Raw genomic sequence first — 17,072 nt, forward strand, 5'->3', positions numbered from 1 at the left:
AATTGACCATGTCGGATCGCGCGCTCGTCCTCTCCAAAACTGTGAAAAGATTCAATGTGTGCTCACATAGATGAGAAATCCAGTCCCTCTTAAAGCAACTGGCTAATTTCGGCGGCACACAGCATGCAGTTTGAGGAACATGTGGTCTGATGTTGAAGCTAGTGAAGTGAGATTGCAAGTTATGCTCATAACTGCTTTTGGTAATTCATCAGTTTTCTCCACACACTTGTGTTGTGTTACATTAACTATATTGCTGCTGGGCTTGGTTGTGATGTTTTCTGTGCCAAAAAGTGCATATAAAATGCAAGGCAATACACTTCCTAATGTCTGTACACTCTCCATTCTCTGGAACAAGTGCTGATTGATGTCATTTTCATGCCAGACCAAGTGCAGCTTTATTTGACAGGTTGCTGAAATAAAGGCAGCCATGTCATATGCGTTTAATGTTCCTTGACAAGGCAGTGACTGCTTTTCATTCCCATAATGTAGATGAGACCAGAGTTGTTTTGCCGCATGTTGCTGTCTGCTATGAATAATTATGTGTTGAGGTCGCAGTCAACATTTCTTCTTCGTATTGCTGAATTATTTGGTTAGAAGAGACTATTTATTCACACTGCGAAGGATAGAGGAATTATAAATGATTTTACAAATCGACTTTAAACCTCTTAAATGAACATATCAAGTTCATGTTAAGAGTGACAAAGCAATAATGGTTGCGACACAGTTTGTGTGACTTCTGTGTCTTTATGGAGTTAATGGCAAACAAAAAAGCCCATTATGGTCCAATTTCTCGAGCTTTATCACTGCTCATTTCACCTCGGATCAATTTCCATTGACGGTGTTTTCACTCATTTTTATTGAAATTACCCGAAGCCACAGATCATTATGCTCAAGCTGTTAAATGCACAGGACACTTTGCAGTCTGGATTCAAACTGTGAGCTAATAAACCTTCTAATTTATTAACTCTTCTGTGTCAGAGGGAGTTTTAAAGACACCCTTTGAAGCTTTTGTTTTACATTCCCTGTACATCATAGACTGTTTATAAAAGATGGATGACGCCACAGCATCTACAGCGTCTGAAACCATTTCAGCGGCGTATCGCCTTGCTCCGACACGCCTACCCCGCTCCGATTTAGAGGCAAAAGCTCGCTTAGGCCCACGTCCAATTGTCTTCAACCGTTTAGTCTTTAATGGCTGAATATATTTACATACTCTATTGGCTATCCTTGCTGCGTCTCGACTAAAATATGATTTCCAATATAGACTGCATATGACTCACATTTATATTGATAATGATTATTGTCAGACAAAATCGGGTCAGTTACGATAGAGCCACGCGGTTTTAGCGTGACACCTACTGTCAGTCTTTTAATTTTCTATGTAGCGATTTCCTTTTCCCTTCCCTCTTGTTATCAGTTTCAGCCTGCTTGTGCTCCGGGGATCAGAAGAAAACCCAGACACTTGTTTTCAAAGTTAGCCATATAAATAAATATGACACATGTTTGATCACATTACATCGAGACATTTTCTCATTTAATTGTGTATTGTGAAGATTAATCTTCCTTCAAACGTGAAAGTGTTTTCCTTATTCCTTATCTTATCCAGCCGGCCATTATTACACAAGACTTAGCCGCAACAATCTTACAACCTGTAACATTTAAGTGATGTATCGGGGAAATTATCCTTTCACAGGATGTCCTCTGTTTTTTGTTTTTTTTTTCTCTTTCACAGATGAATATCGAAAGTGCTTTCAGAAGTAATCTGTGGCTGTTTCCTGGTACTGCTCACATTTGTTATTTAGTTTATTTACAGGAAACCTACATGCCAGTAAGTGGCTTGAAATATGTAATCTGTAGCAGATAAATGGAGAATGGGTGTGGCCTCATTGTACATGTATAAACTGCTAATGTGTCTCACTGTGTTAGTCACATTTTGTAGACCGGGGTGAGATAGTTACTAGAAAGTAGTATTTTTGAAAAATAGTAGTTTCACAACCTGTTCTGAGTGGTCACAGGATCAGTTTTTGCCACCATCACTTTCTTGCCCGTCGCTGCGTGTTTATCTGTGAAATTGAAGTTGAAATAGATTAAAACAAGCTCGGTCTATTTATGTGTGATTGTCCACATGTGATTGAAGTAGGGCACCAGGTAAACATTACAGTGTCGAATTCAGGCTGTTGAGATAGCAGCAGGCGGAATTTATCCAAATTGGCATCTTTGTGATGGTATTATTGAGGCAGAAAGCCCTTGCCTGTAGTGTTTCCTAAGACGAGACCATGGCACTACAGATAATTAGTGACTGATTAGACTGTCGGCTGTTAAAGGGGAATTTTTTTTTTTTAAAAACCTGAACCTTATTTCTGGCATAAAATACGTTCAGCTACTCGCCGATAACAGTTTGGTGAACGTCGGCGTCCTTCGGAAGATATTTAGATCACTCGAGATCTGCGTATATCCATATAACGGGAGAGAACAGGGCAGAGACAATACAGCCTCTAAATAAGTGATTATCTGTCTTTATTTCACCAATACTTTAAGCCGAATTAATGAATGAACGCGTACTATTGCACTGTTAGCTCATAGCTGCCGTGTTGTTGTTATCCGGGGCTATCGGGGGGTTTATAGGTAGCTTTCTACACAGGCGTCTACTGGGATGACTTCATCGCCGCTGCAGCACAGCTCATTCACTCCGGTAAAGACGTCCATCGCACTCAAAGTTGTCACCCACGTCGTCAAAATCTGATAAATATGTTGCACACAACTAGCATTAGCAAACTCCGGGTGAAGTTAGCCGACTGTCACAGAGCACGGAGTAAAGAAGCTGTGCTGCAGCCGCATATTTCACTCAACAGCTGTAAATTAAAAGCTGAGCCACCGCAGCTAACAACTGTAGGCAAACTATGAAGCAGTAACGTTTGGACAGCACTGATATGCGTTTCTTTATTTATTGAATGTGACCATTTAGAGGCAAACCTCTGCAAAGCAGATCATATGCCAAGTTAAGACCCGCCTTTATTGGCTGTGACTGTTAATGTGACTGATGCAGGTAAGACTTGCTGTGTTGAACATGATGTGTGTATTTTGCCAGATCCAACTGAGTGAGGCTGCTGATGCCACTTTTTACAGAAAACCACCAGCGTGTTCATTCAGACATGACACTGACACATTGAGTTGCCGCTACATTAATGGAAAGAAGTCTGGAGCTGAAAAGGGGTCCTGACAATATGGAAGCAAGGCGTCCTCTTCATTTTCCTCAAAGTCATTCTCCAAGTGCTCCCACTGTGCACTTTTGGGAGACCCTTGTGACAGTACATTAGATTGAGGTGCAGAGGGCTTCTCTGCCTGTGGTGGTGGGATGACTAAAGAGATAAAAGTGGCGAGTCCTTTGTGGACACAGAGGACAGTGATGGAAATGTTTTAGATGGTGATGGAAACTAAGACAGTGCAGCCTTCTCAAATGGCCAAGGTAGTCCCTCAGCGGGGTTTGGAAGAACCTGTTTGGGATTTCTGTCCATCAGCAGCACTCTGTCTTTGCTCCAAGATTAAAAAGAGTAGATGGAAATAGACAGCGGAGTTAAATCTTATTAGCTCTTGTCCCACTGGCAGTCACCTTTTGCACCCCATTCATCGACTGTGTGTGCGTGTGTCTCAGTGTGTGTGTTTCTTCTGGGAAAGTGGGGGGAAAATATTCAACAGGTTATTAAAAACCTCGCCTTTGAAATAAAGACGATACCATACGCTTCCTTTCACTTTTAGAATTTACAGATTTAGAAGCTCTTGTTTCGATTCAGTACATAAAACTCATTGTGTTCACACTGACGTGAAAGAACGTGATCAAACACAAAATATAAAGTAGAATAATGACAATTATGATATTAGATTAAAATGGAATTTTCTACACTTAGTTACACAGTGGCATGCAAAAGTATTTACTCCCTTTGCCTTTTTCCAATTATTTTGGAATATTTACATATATTTATAGCCTTTAATTTAAATAGATTTTTAAAAGATAACGATTCTTGCAAGTGAACGTGCATATTTATTCACCTGTTTTTACTATATATATAAAAATCCCCACAGTGAAGCATGGTCGTTGCAGCATCATGCTGTGGGAATATTTTTTTATTGGAATGGACCAGAAAACTAGTCCGATTGAGGGAATGATATATGGTGCTAGTCAAAGCCCAGACCCGAATCCAGTTGAGAATCTTTGGCATGGCTTAAACATTGCTGCACACCAGCAGAACCTAAACCAACTTAGAGGAGCTGGAGTTTTAACTTCAGAGATTGGTCAAAAAGCATGTTGTGTGAATCAAATGATAGAAATCCACAAAATGTGTTTGAATTCCAGTTTGTGAGGAGACAAAAGAAGGAGAAATTTCAAGGATCGTGAATAGCTTTGGAGGCAACTGTAGTATAAGGCTGTCACCAACTATAACTTTTATTGGTTGACCAGCAGTCACAATTTAAAAGGAATTAAAGTTGCGAGCGGCGATAAAGGCCAGCGATTTTATTTCATGTGATAGCTTAAACTTTGTGAATCCCTGCTTTGGGAGGGTGGGGCTTTGGTAATAAAACAATATTGACATGTGGTTGTTTTCTGTATGGCTGTCATCATTCATGTTAAATTTGGTGCAGATTACATGTTTTATGTGCTGCTGTATATACTTCTTTATACAAAAAGTGGGCTGATTTGGGGTTTTTGCATGCAAATGTTGGCTGTGTGCAGCTCTTCAATTCAGCCCCCCCGCCCCTTACATCAGTCCCTCCCCTCTTACACACTGAATCAATACATCATGAACATGCACAGAGGAATGCTTATTATCTTACTTTGTCAGCAACTTGATTTACAGACTTTGAGACTTATTTTAAAAGACCCCCTTATATAGTATGTCTTTCTCATTTAAAAAAAGAGAAAAGTAGCAACATTTTAAACAAACTGTGATTTGTGATTTTCTGTGTGTGACGGTGCATCTTTGCTGCTTAAAGCACAGTGAGGGAGACTTTGTATCTGCCTTACATTACATAATGATCACACGGACACGCCGCAGCTGGTTCATTGAATAAGTAGCCAGATAATGTGACTGAGAGAGAGGAAAATTTAATTATTCTGTTGCTTCTTATCCACGAAGAAGTTCATTGCAAAGTACCGAAACCACCCCGCCCCACCCCAAAATGAACCAACCAATGAAAGTATGTCCAACCAAGATTTTTATGATCTCCTAAAGCTGAGTCAGCTATTTTTGGGTGCAGCCCTATTATAGTTGTCCGTGGGAATACGAAGGAAAAAAAAAAAGGGGGTAACCCAGATAGGACGAAATGTCTCCTCAGCTTCTCCAGCTTTAAATAGCACATTTCCCATTTTTAAATTACAAACTGGTGAGTTCAGCTGATGGTTTAATACAGATTTAAGAGTTAGATTAGATTAGTGTATCCTCACAGTGTCAGAGGCAATCATGCTGTCTGCTCTCCCCGTGATAAAAACCTGCTTCCTCCCTGTCCCTCTCCAATTTCCTCCATTTCAGCTGAGCTGTCTCTCAATGCTAGACCCCCACCCCACCCCACCCCTCCGCTCCGCTCATGTACGACAACACTCACGCTCTCTCAGGGTAGCCAGCGATGGAGGCAGTCCAATAATGAGGATGAGCTCATCAAGGCATCTGCATGAGACACAGGGACGTGCTTGGAGAGATTATCTCTCAACTGTTAATTTGACTCTAATGGGATGACCTTTGATTTCCAGCAGACTGGTCACGAAAAGTCGTTTGTTTCCGGCTGTCAGACAGATCGCCCAAGAGTGATTAGAGATTCTGCATGATTGAAGTTCTGTGACGCCGATCGCACGGTCGTCTGCTGTGGGAACAGCTCCTCTTCAATTTCCACCATTTATTTATGTTGGATCGTCTAAAAATTCCATTTCAATCTTTGAATTAAACAAATAACTTTCAGAAAACAAAACACGTATTCATAAAAAAGCCTTTGCTGCTCTAACCATCTATAAAGACTGTTGGAACGTAGGCGACGGCGAGTTTATGCACTGCGTATGTCGGGTTATTTATTGTAGCTTTTTGAAGCATGAGATGTGCTCTTACTGCGTGCTGCACAGTGAAAGAGAAGATCTGTCAGAGCCGCAGTGGAAACAGACTTTTTGGCTGATCGCACTGATGTCTTTTTAGTTTTGGTGACACATTTTACCCATTTGTTGAAAGTTATTTTATTACACCAAGCGCACGGCTTTTGTACATCTATGTTTCTAATGAAGTCTTTTGTCCAGTATTAGGAGACATTGTGTGCCATTATTAGCAGTTAATGAGTTTAACCTCGGTGTCATCAGCTCCCTTTGGAAGACCACTTGAGTCAACGTGTGAGAATTGGCTGCTGAAGGACAAACGAGCTGGATTGTGCAGTGAGGGAAATGCTTGGTGCCGATTTACAGGAAAAATAAGCAGTTTTGCATACTGATGAAAAAGTGTAATAAATAATGCTTCTGTGCCATTGTTGCAGGACGTTTTGTTGTCAGCCGTTTTCCTCCCAGACAGGAAACATTATTTTCACAAGTAACGGAACAAAAGGAGGAGCACACATCTTTAATCATTTTTTCAGTTGATTCAAGGCGATTACATATGAAAAACAGTCCTTTATTACTGGTCTAAAATCAGAACTATGAGACGAACTCACTCTTTTTGTTTTTAAACTTCTAAAGATCCCAAATCTTTATCTCAGAGACACTGAACAGTTGAAATATTTCCACTGACTCCCTTCTTGAAACAGTTTTCTGCTCTCACGAAACATTTTGAGAAATACTTTTCAGACTTGAGGCCAGAGGTATCAGTGTGTCTCCGCTCAGGAACAAACTCATTCTCTGAGATTAGATCTAACTCCATCCTCAGGCAAAATGTTTCATCTGACACAATGAGTCTTTCTGGCCTGATTGGGGAATTATCATATTAGATCATAGGCCAGAGGGTTCAGGGTTTTCTTTCCTTATACCTTGTCAATACCCTTTTTTCTCCCCTCTTTTGAGAAATAAACACTGCGGACATGTGAGAACCCCATGAGGGAATCAAGTGTGGGTTGGAATTGCTGAAGGGAATGTTTCCATGACTTGCCTTGTCCAGACACAGGCGCTGTTGTTTTTCCCCGTTTAACACGGTTTAACGGAGTGATTGTGCGTCTGCTTCTCACATGTGTTGACTTTTGATTAAACTGATTATGATTGGCTGTACAAACTGTGTAGCTGAGGCTTTGGCGTTAGACCTTTGCCACCATTTAATTGTGTTGTCTCTCCCTGACCACCTTTGCCTGAACATCGTCTGAGAGCGGGTCACATCGAGCCCTGCAGCAGCTTTGCTATGACGCTGTGAATTTAAACATTTTTTTTTTTGTCCTCATCTTGTCAGGAAAGTCGAGGTGTGCTGCAGTGGCTGAGTTGCTGTCACCTCTAAGAAGAAGGGGCACATGCACACACGACTGATCATGATTTTCTTTTTATTATATTCATGTGTTGTGTTACTCTAATCTCGTTAACTTGGAATGAACGCAAACTTGAAAAATCAGTCTTTAATTCGATTACATCAGTGTTGTCACTTTGTATCTAAGTGCAGGTGCAGCGGTGATGTTTGCTGTGTGCTCAGAAGTAAATGAGTTGTAAAAAAATTCATGAGGTTTTCCAGTGTTGCATCGCCGCACAGCATGTCAACTTTAAAGCCAAGTTTCCCTAAATTACACAAGCTTTCACTAATCATTCACCAGAAATTGCACTCTTCATGAGACGTGACTCTTAGTGTTGCAGACACATAAGCGTATTCATACCTCGCCTCACAACTCGCACACGCACACACGATCATCACGGCATCACCACAACTGAGCGACGGGCTGTAACGTCGGCGCCTCCTCTGCCTTGAAATTATAAAGAAGCTGTGAGGCCAAGCATCTCGCTTCTGCTCCTTGTTTTCCTCAGTGTTATTAAGCCAGAATGTCCCATATGTCTTAATTAAATTGACAAATTTTCAAATAAATGTCAAATAGGATAAAACAATGTATTGATTGCATTTGAGTCTTTGGATATAACATGTCAGCTTCGCTGTGACACCAGTTCATCAGTGCCATAACTCAAGGGGACAACCTAGCTGAGTTGAGGAAAAATTTGTGGTGTATTTAAAGCAGCGTCCATATTTTGGAAGCGTCACTAGTGTCAGTGGCCACAGCTGCCTTTTATCTGCATTGTCTTCACTTGTGTGGCGTAAATGCCCTCAACATGCTTTATTGATAACCAATAGTTCCCCAAAGTTTCCATTACAAAAATAATGAGAATAATGAGAGGCTTTTTGAATATAGAGTTTGCTCCTTTTATCTCTGCATTTTTATCACCATTTTCATTTGTCATTTGATCAGCTTCTCCACACAGAAGCTAGTGTTTATCACCACTGATTTCACAAAATCTTTCAACTGATCTAGTCTTTCACTTCTGTACAAGTTTTGAAAGCGTTTCACTGACCAGTTTTGCCATATATGAAAGGCAGAAACCAAACATGTAGGAGTGATGGGATTCATCTTTAAACAGTCTTGTTAAAAGCCACATAAGAAGAGATCAGTTGTGTCAAACTTCAAGCGACAAACAAAAGAATCAGGCGAGCGCTAATCCAACGGCGCTTTGATCGGACCGACCGCAGAATGTTAATGATCTTTAAAACAGAGAGACGTGGCACTTCGGCACTGAAACTCAGTCAGCCAATAAGCACTAAATGCACTCAATGTCTTGCTGTGGAGCCCCTGTTGATATTGAAGTAATCGGTTTATCCTGCCTGTCCCCATGCTCAAATGCCCCATATTTCACCAACTTGTGTAATCAACTTGTTTTTGTCAACACAATGAAATGAACTAATCTAACTTCTTCAGATCAACCGGGGTAAACCGTGGCCTGTGCCAGGAATGATAATCTGTATTTACTCTACAAACACAGTGGAGGAATGGGGGGCCGGTAGCTTGTTGATAAATAAAGAAGCTGGAGCTCGCTGTACAAGATTGAAATGTTCCCTACTTGTTTTGTGTGTTTTCCTCATATTAGCCCCCAAAATTTAGCCTCACGTATGCCCGTCTTGGCTGCAAGCCGAGCTGTTCTTTTTCAAAGTTAAAAGGTTACTTAAAGGCTACAGAAACTGTTGAATGGGTTTATGGTCTTATTATGTGCATACATAACACAACCTAGGTGCCAAATAAAACTAAAGGTCAATAAGTAAGGAGAGACAGATTGAGTGCTGTAGGACAAATAATTAGGGGGAAAACAAAGAGGAGAGAACATGTATTCAGTAAGCATAGTTTGGCTGAGGGACAGAGCAGCTGTGCAAACCCATTTTCAGGTGGGGACAACTCGGGCTGCTGTGCCCCGTTTTTTTTTTTTAATTTATTTATTTTTTTTTAAAAGAAACTGCTAGTTACGTCCAGCTACCACCGTGTCGATCTGTGCCCTCGTCCTCCCCATTCACCACTGTAAGTAACTAGACACCAGCCTCATTATGTAAACAAGTTGCTGGACTATTTTCGGAGGCTATTTCACTGGTGCCTCTATTTATTTATTTTTTCCATTTTTTTTATCGACTCACTGCCGCACAAGCAAAAACATGGTTAAAAAAAAACAAAAACCTACATCATGAATCAAATTGCTGTCAAAACCAAAAGGGGATTTACCATCAGTTATGCCTGCAGAAGAACTCGAGTAAAATTTCCCAAATCATTTGGCTTTCTTGATATTCACGGGTCCATACGTTTCCTCTTGTTTTATTGGAGGTCTGAACATCTTTCCCAGCTTGTCTGCAGACATTGTTTGGCTCTCTGTAAAACATGATTGTGTCAACAGTCACTGGAGATGAGACATCAGACCTTTCGTTAAGTGCTTTTCCCACAAGGTAAACTCGGCTGTCGGGTTGGGACCAAACATGCAAACAAACCAGCCGACAGTCATTTTCCGCTGTCTGTTACTGTGCATTTTAATGAGGCTGATGGATTCATGCCTCACTTTGGTAAAAGGGGCCGTTCGTCGAGCAGCTCGTTATGCTCCAACGGTGCCCGGCTTATCTCGTCAGTAATGGTCAGTTACAGCACCTGATCCGTCTGTTTCCACATCAATTTTCCATCTTAATGCATTTGTTGGAAATGACCTTTTTTTTCCCCCCCAATGGAAAGCAGTTAAATTCCACAGAAACAAGGTGATGTTGAGATCGAATTGTCGAAAACGTAAAACCCTAAGTGGTGTTGCTGATCGCTAGACGATGATTGAGCCGCAGGGCACACATTTAGTAGGAGCTGAACGGGCTTCCTTTTGTAGAGTGAGGCCAGTGTGTGTGTGTCCGCATATGTTACGTTAACAGTTGATCTGGTTTTAAGTTGCCCTTTGCCCCTGCATTTTTTTTTTTATACGTGTGCATCTACACATGAAAGAGTTTTGTTGTGAGAACAGATCTCTGTTCATGCATTATTGTGAAAAGAGTTATTCTCACAGAACCACACATTAACATGCAGGTGGTTAACAGAGTATTGAAATTCCTTGTTCCAGCGTTGTCCATGTAAAATATATATATAAAAAAGCTTTTGTATTAACTGTGATCACTCAGTTCAGCTAATGTTTCTGAAGGTGACTAAGTGACCATTCTTTCAGAAAACATCTTTTCACTCGTGGACCCCACCACTCTCCACCCGTGTCTTTGATCAGAGTCCAGTCTTCCAGGCTCTTATCTGAGCAATGACAATGGACCCACTTCTTTCTTTATTCTTTTCTTATGAAAAGAAATGGACAGTCATATCGGCTAATGTCTCTGCATGTTGTTGTATAATGCCTTTTTCTATCCAGCATTTTCCTTTGATCTCATTCTTTAATGGTTTTAAACACACACACACACACACACACACACAGGCTTAGGGTTTTAGGTGGTCTCTGAGTTGAATGTGACTGTGAAGGGTGTCCTCCCTCTTGGTTATTGCTTCCCTATTGTCCACTGGCTTTGTGTGCAGGGGCTTTTTGTGTCAGCCTGGCTGGAATAGCCCTGTTTACTGTGATTAAATGGGAGCAGAGGAGGGGGGGGTGATCTGTGCCTGCTTTAGACTGAAGGAATGTTGCAGTGCACACTGCAGTACCTTTATTTCTACATCAACCTTTGTAGAGACACAAAACATCCCTGTCAGACAAAAATGTGTGCACTTTTATCTTCCGTTTTATACCATGTTTTCATGCGGTCCAGAAATCTTTGTGCACTTTTAATTTTTCTGTACTCCCAATTTAACTGCAGTTCCCCATTGTTTTCTTTTTCGTTTCCTTGTAACAGTCAAAATTTCAGGAGATGACCAGTAAAAAAAACAAAACAATTATTCACAAGCATGTTTAAAAAGGCTGTTGGTAGCAGTTTTAGTTCATAAGTAATTTGATTTATTAATGGATTGTAAAATGTTATACTTTCAGACAATCGATAGTATTAAGACCCACTTTGGTTCACTCCTTCAGGTGCTTGGTTATCTTCTGAAACAGCTGGGCCATTATTTGAAGTGATTTTAATTCATACTGTATTGACTGACTGACCAGCGAACGTTATAGATCATGTACAGGATTTAGCACAGGGTAACGTCTTAATCATGGCTGATTCATACCGTGAGTGGATAGGGTTGTTGAGGAATGAGCTGAGCTCTCCAAATGAATTATAGAAATGAGTTTACTTAAACAGATAGAATGATCTCATCTGATCTTACAGGTTACTCGCGGCCTCAACCCACCAAATGCAGAAAATACAAGTTGTCTTTACAGAAAATGCAGTCACCTACTGTTTTTCGAAGAACTGCTTCTCTGTATCGTTTTGTTCGACAATGGTGATAGAAATATGTGTCAAACAACTAGTGTGAGCAGAGTAATGTCATTCTTCCCTAAAACTGTGAGTCAACTGTATGTTGAAGTGTCGTCCGATTGTAGCGAGACAGAGTTGAACGGTGTAATGTGATAACTGATCATATCTCTCTGCCTTTCCAGGTATTTGGTGATTATTATCACTTCCGGCATCGCACAGTCGCAAAGAGATCGCTGTCAGATCACAGGGGAACACAAGTCCGTCTTCAAAGAGATCCCAAGGTAAGACTTTTTTTTTCCTCGGGGGGCGGTTTCAGGAAAGAATGCAGGTAAAATGCAGTGCTGTTTGTTTTATTTTTTAGTGTGCTGTTGGGGCAGTTTGTGACGCGTAGGGACAGCTGCTGGACTTCATCTGTCGCGATGCCCTCGAGAGGTGGTTGTTTAGATTTGGCCGTACGGCTTTGATTATGGTTTTTTGTCTTACTGGGAAGAAAAGGGTACTGAAATGGGTATTTGCAGTTCATGCATTTATTCAGATTTCAAAATAAGTGCTGCTGTTGATGCAAATTATTTTCCGTGGAAGGTAATCTCGCATTCATGCTTTGTGTTCCCCAAAAAGAAAAAAAGCTCTCGAGGAGCTTTGAGTTTGGATTATTTGCATTATTTGTGCACATTTAAAACAAAAAAAACAACAACCCGAAGCATGTCTTCCAGTCAGTAGGGGCAGTTTCTGTTGCATTACTACGTTCAGTGTTATAGTTTAGCATCTAATAATCATAGTTTGATCATTTAGGGTTAATGATTCACACAGTCAGGCCAGTAGCTGCCCTGCACAGGAGGAGAGGCTAAATAAAAACAATATATAATGTATGAAATGCTCACAGCCTAAGGTTAAAGAGCCGAACCCTCACTATACCTCACTTGTCACCTGCCTTTCCTTCTGGTTATTTCACACGAGCAGAAAACATCTCCAGCTCCTCTTGTCCTTTTTCACCTGAGAGTATGAAGTAGAACTTGTTATTTCTTTGTGAATGCTCTTCAGATAAATGTGTTCCTCCTCGAGTGATATATTTGTAGGACTCGCATTTCTTTGGTTTTCTCTGTTTTTCAACAGTATTTAAGGGTCTGTGTGGAAAAATGAGTCTGTCCCGCCCCTGCTGCGAAAGACGATGGAAGTGTGGGAAAAGTGTAAAGATAAAGAGAGTTTGAGGCTTAAACAATGTCATATGCTTAGAAAATTATGGAAATGATTCTCAAACCGGCTGCAGATTAAGCTGTTTTATCTTCAACATTTTATGGGATGTTATTGGAAGTGCTGGCCCAACCACCAGTTCAGTGTCTTGCCCCAAGCATTACTCTAAAAGGAGGAGCCCAGATTACAACACCAATTAGTGACCACTCTACCTTCCCTTCTGCGATTTTTCCTTTGAAGCAGTAATTGACTGAATTAATCCAGCTCTAAAGAACTATTAAAAAAAACAAAAAAACCATGTGAATTTCTGCTCCCTGCTGGACAACCTATAGTATGACTGTAAAACTGCACACCAGCTTTCATTTTTATTTTCCTTTTTCATAAATGAGATTATGTTTGATATCCCTGATTATTCTGTAAAATCTGGGCACCGAGGAGCGTTCGTCTGAAGTTGGAGCGAAAAGACGTCGACTTCATTCAGACAGATTCTCCTCATCCTCAGCTAAAGCAAAACTCCAGTTTTAATTATCTCTTGAGAGCGATTCAGTAATGAATTATGCAGAAACACACACAACAGTTTATTTTTTAAAAGACTGGAAACAGCCGTCCTGGCATCTCTGACACCGGCTGTCAGAGTGAAAAAGGATAATTGAAGGCGTTGCCTGCTCCTTGGGTCACCGACGCAGGAACAACGGGAACACATTTAAACAAGTGCGCTCGGAGTGTGTTTCTGTCCGTTAGCGTGCCCAGAGCATCTGAAGGAGCTGTGACTTTGCGTTGCTAATAACGATCAGTGAACTTCAGCAGACTGGCTCAGCCTCGTGAGCCCAGAGGCGTCTTTAGTTTGTATCCACACATGCACTCCACTTTATCCACTTTATTGTAAGTCTGTGGAGTTGAAACTAACACATTTGCATTTAAATGAATCCAGTCGTTTTGATAAGCATATAAATTCAATGGTAGTTCTGATCATTTTGCCTTATTTGTCCAAAATATGGCAGCCTTAAAGAAATGATGAAGCACGCCTCAAGGTAACGACTGGCGACGCTGTGCGTCTGCTCTGTACAGGTGCACCCCGAGAATAGAGAATAACGTCTGCTGAGTTTGTTTGCGTGCATTTTAGAGCGGCCCCTCCCTCCCTCCCTCGCTGGGATTTCCTTTAACATTGCAGCTCCATTTCCTGTTGTTGAATTCCTTTTTTCCCACAGCAACTCGGAGAAAGCGTACCGTTGCAGTTTCTGGTCCTCCTGCCTGCTTAAGAAGAGGCAGGGTCAACTTTGCCGTAGTTGACTGCATTTTTGCTGTATTTTTCCCCAAATTCTGCAATACTTGCAGGTTTTTCTAATCCCTTGGCGCTCTCCTGCGCAAAACATCACTACATTTATGCAACTGCGCCGCAATTATCAGTGTGATCGAAGCTTTTACACGAGCAGATTGTGTCAAATGACTCTTAAGATAAAACACCTCAAATATATTTCACATAGGAAGAGACGGTGTGCAGCTTTTTTGAACCAGTTGAGATGAGGCCTAAATGAAAGGCTAAATAAACTCTCTTTGAAGAGTGTCTAATTACTTACAAAACCACTGGACCTCTGCCAGATCTCATGTTAATGGGGTCTATTGAAGATGAAGGGTTGTGGGCCTATCTGCTGCCTCCACTGCTTCTGCTGTTTTCTCCTCTATTCTGTAGCTGCTGTTATTTGTTTTAGTGGGCATTTTATTTCACTTCTGAGTTTTTTTTCTTGGTTAGTGGAGCTGAAAGAGGCAGACGCAAAGAGGCAAGTGGTGCCTCGAGAGGCGATGAACGTGTCACTTGTTTGAATGCGATCATTTACGTGTAGTATTTCTTGCTATTTATTCAGAAGTATGGCAAAAATAGCAGCCTTTGTTATAGTCAAACAAGCTGTTGCAGAAACATATCAATCTGCACTTAAACTGGTTGTGTGTTTTTTTACAGTAATGATGCTTTATTTTAGGCCTCCCGTTGGCCTCAGGGAGAGGATGCTCTGTTTGTATAATTAGGAAGGACAAAGCAGTGGGTGGGCAAAATGAGTAGCTGGGGATTCTGTTTGTTGGATTGGAAATACTCTCCTCCACCTAAGCACGAGACAACGCGGTCTGTTTGAACATTGGCTCTTCTTTGATAGATCTGGGATTATGAAACGGACAGATTTTCATGTTTCAAAGCCTATTTATGATTTAAAAAAAAAAAGAAAAAAAAAAGAAGCCGTCTCTAAACTTCTGGGATTCTTTGAGCTTTTTCACACACTGAAAAAAAGAAAAGAAAAAAAAAAAAAGTAGAAATGTTTGTCTCTGCCAAAAGTAGAAAATCTCTTAGTTGTGCTTTAGAAGTTTGGCTCTCAGCGATTGGACTCGAGTTTTTCACAGTCTGTGGACACAGTCATGCTATAGTCCAGGCGTACGGTTGCTAAATACAGTAAGATACCGTCAAGGAAGACATATGTCTTCAAGTCTGCTTCCTTGTTGCGTGAATGCCCAATGAGCACTCCCAGGGTGCTAATCTGTGCTTTCATTTCCTTGTGACTCAGCCTGAACCGGTCTGTGAAACATTCATTTAGCTTGATTTTGATGGACATCCCAAATAACCGTGAATGACAAATTTAGAAATTTGTGTAAATAACTGGTGTCCCCTGCAGCTTAAAGGAGATTGCAGCTACTATATCGATACTCATCTGTATGCTTTCACAAAGATTTGAGCTGTGATTAAAGCACCATCCTGTTAACTCGCAGTTGTGCGTTAAACGTTGACTCTGTAATTTGAACCAGATCAGCCAAAGGGTAAAGTGAATAGACTGATTCATTATGTCCTTTAAATGATTAGTTTTTTTGTTCCCATTGTTACGTTACCACGCTTGTTTTACCAGTATTTCTCTGTTATCTGTGAAGGTGTGTGCAACACTTTGAGGTCAAGTCAGAACAGAAGCAGTCGCATACCTTCCTACATGTTGGGGTTTTGTGCATCCTGCGTCACTGCATCAAAGGACTTGTACTGATAATGAGGTGGTGCATACTTCATAAAGTTACTTAACCATACTTTCTCACGCCGTCCCTTTTCTTTTCATGTTTTCACAAAATCACTGTGGAAATGTTTCTCGGAACAGACCCACCCTTTGTACGTGTAAAAACCAAAGTTTCAGTTGTGATTGAAAAACAGATAAGGAAATGGGAGAGTGGAAATCACATACTTTGTCTGATGACGCACAAGCATATTCAGAGGTTTTTGTCTTTTCTTCTAACTCTGAATGAAGTGGGTTTTAGCTGAATCTCTCTGAGGAGATGGTTTTATTGAATGCTGCCCCTTTCTTCAAACACAAAGCCGATGTTAAAGCTCGACAAAGAGGAGCAGTGCTCCATCAGCTGCCTCGCTGTAGCTAACCCTTTTTCAACCGGTTTCCCTAACTTGCATTGTAATTACAACGTCACATTGGCATAGTTTTTGTGAGTATCTCCTAGAACAGAGAGGCCTTTGTTGTTTTAGGAGAATTAAGTCTCAGCAGCTCATATGAATGATTGATTCATTTGATTCCATTTGATCTAAAGCTGCCACAAGCGATATCGACTTCGGCTTTTAATATCTGAGCTCTGCTTTAGTCGTGCACAGTTGTTGGTAAAAATATAAATATACGTTTGGAAAAAAAAACGCTTATTGCAAAACAATATGCCTCTTTGATTTATTTTCTCATTGTTATCTGCAAGATAGTTTATCAGTATGAGTTGCCATGGCAGTATGACAGAGGGCTTTATTTTTTAATGTGCGGTTGATAAGATTTTCTCTCTTTTTCCAAAAGTAAGTCCCAGAGACTGTCGACACAGCGCAGTGAAAAACGCGTAATGTGCCAGTTTTCATTTGTTTGGACATGTTCTTAATGTTTTCCCTTGCATCGTGAAGAGATTCGCCGTTGTGTGTGAAAGAGTTTTCTTTCCTCTTTTGTTTGTTTCATCTCTGCAGTGATCTGCTGGGTATAGATTAATAGTCATTTCCTCTCATCTAACAATAGAGTGTGCATGAATGTTGGCTCTCAGTTGGAAATT

General features: G+C 40.8%; 1 protein-coding gene across 5 annotated transcripts in view; it reads left to right on the forward strand.

Annotated features, from left to right (window-relative positions):
- Positions 1-17,072, forward strand: part of furina (furin (paired basic amino acid cleaving enzyme) a) — a 70,031-nt gene that overhangs the window by 25,811 nt on the left and 27,148 nt on the right. For all 5 annotated transcript variants that reach the window (XM_075461735.1, XM_075461764.1, XM_075461726.1 and 2 more), the window contains one exon: positions 12,011-12,109. In XM_075461735.1, the coding sequence (XP_075317850.1) occupies positions 12,011-12,109 (99 nt within the window). The remainder of the gene's footprint in view (positions 1-12,010; positions 12,110-17,072) is intronic.

Source organism: Odontesthes bonariensis, chromosome 1 (assembly GCF_027942865.1).
Source record: "Odontesthes bonariensis isolate fOdoBon6 chromosome 1, fOdoBon6.hap1, whole genome shotgun sequence".
NCBI classification, from domain to species: Eukaryota; Metazoa; Chordata; class Actinopteri; order Atheriniformes; family Atherinopsidae; genus Odontesthes; species Odontesthes bonariensis.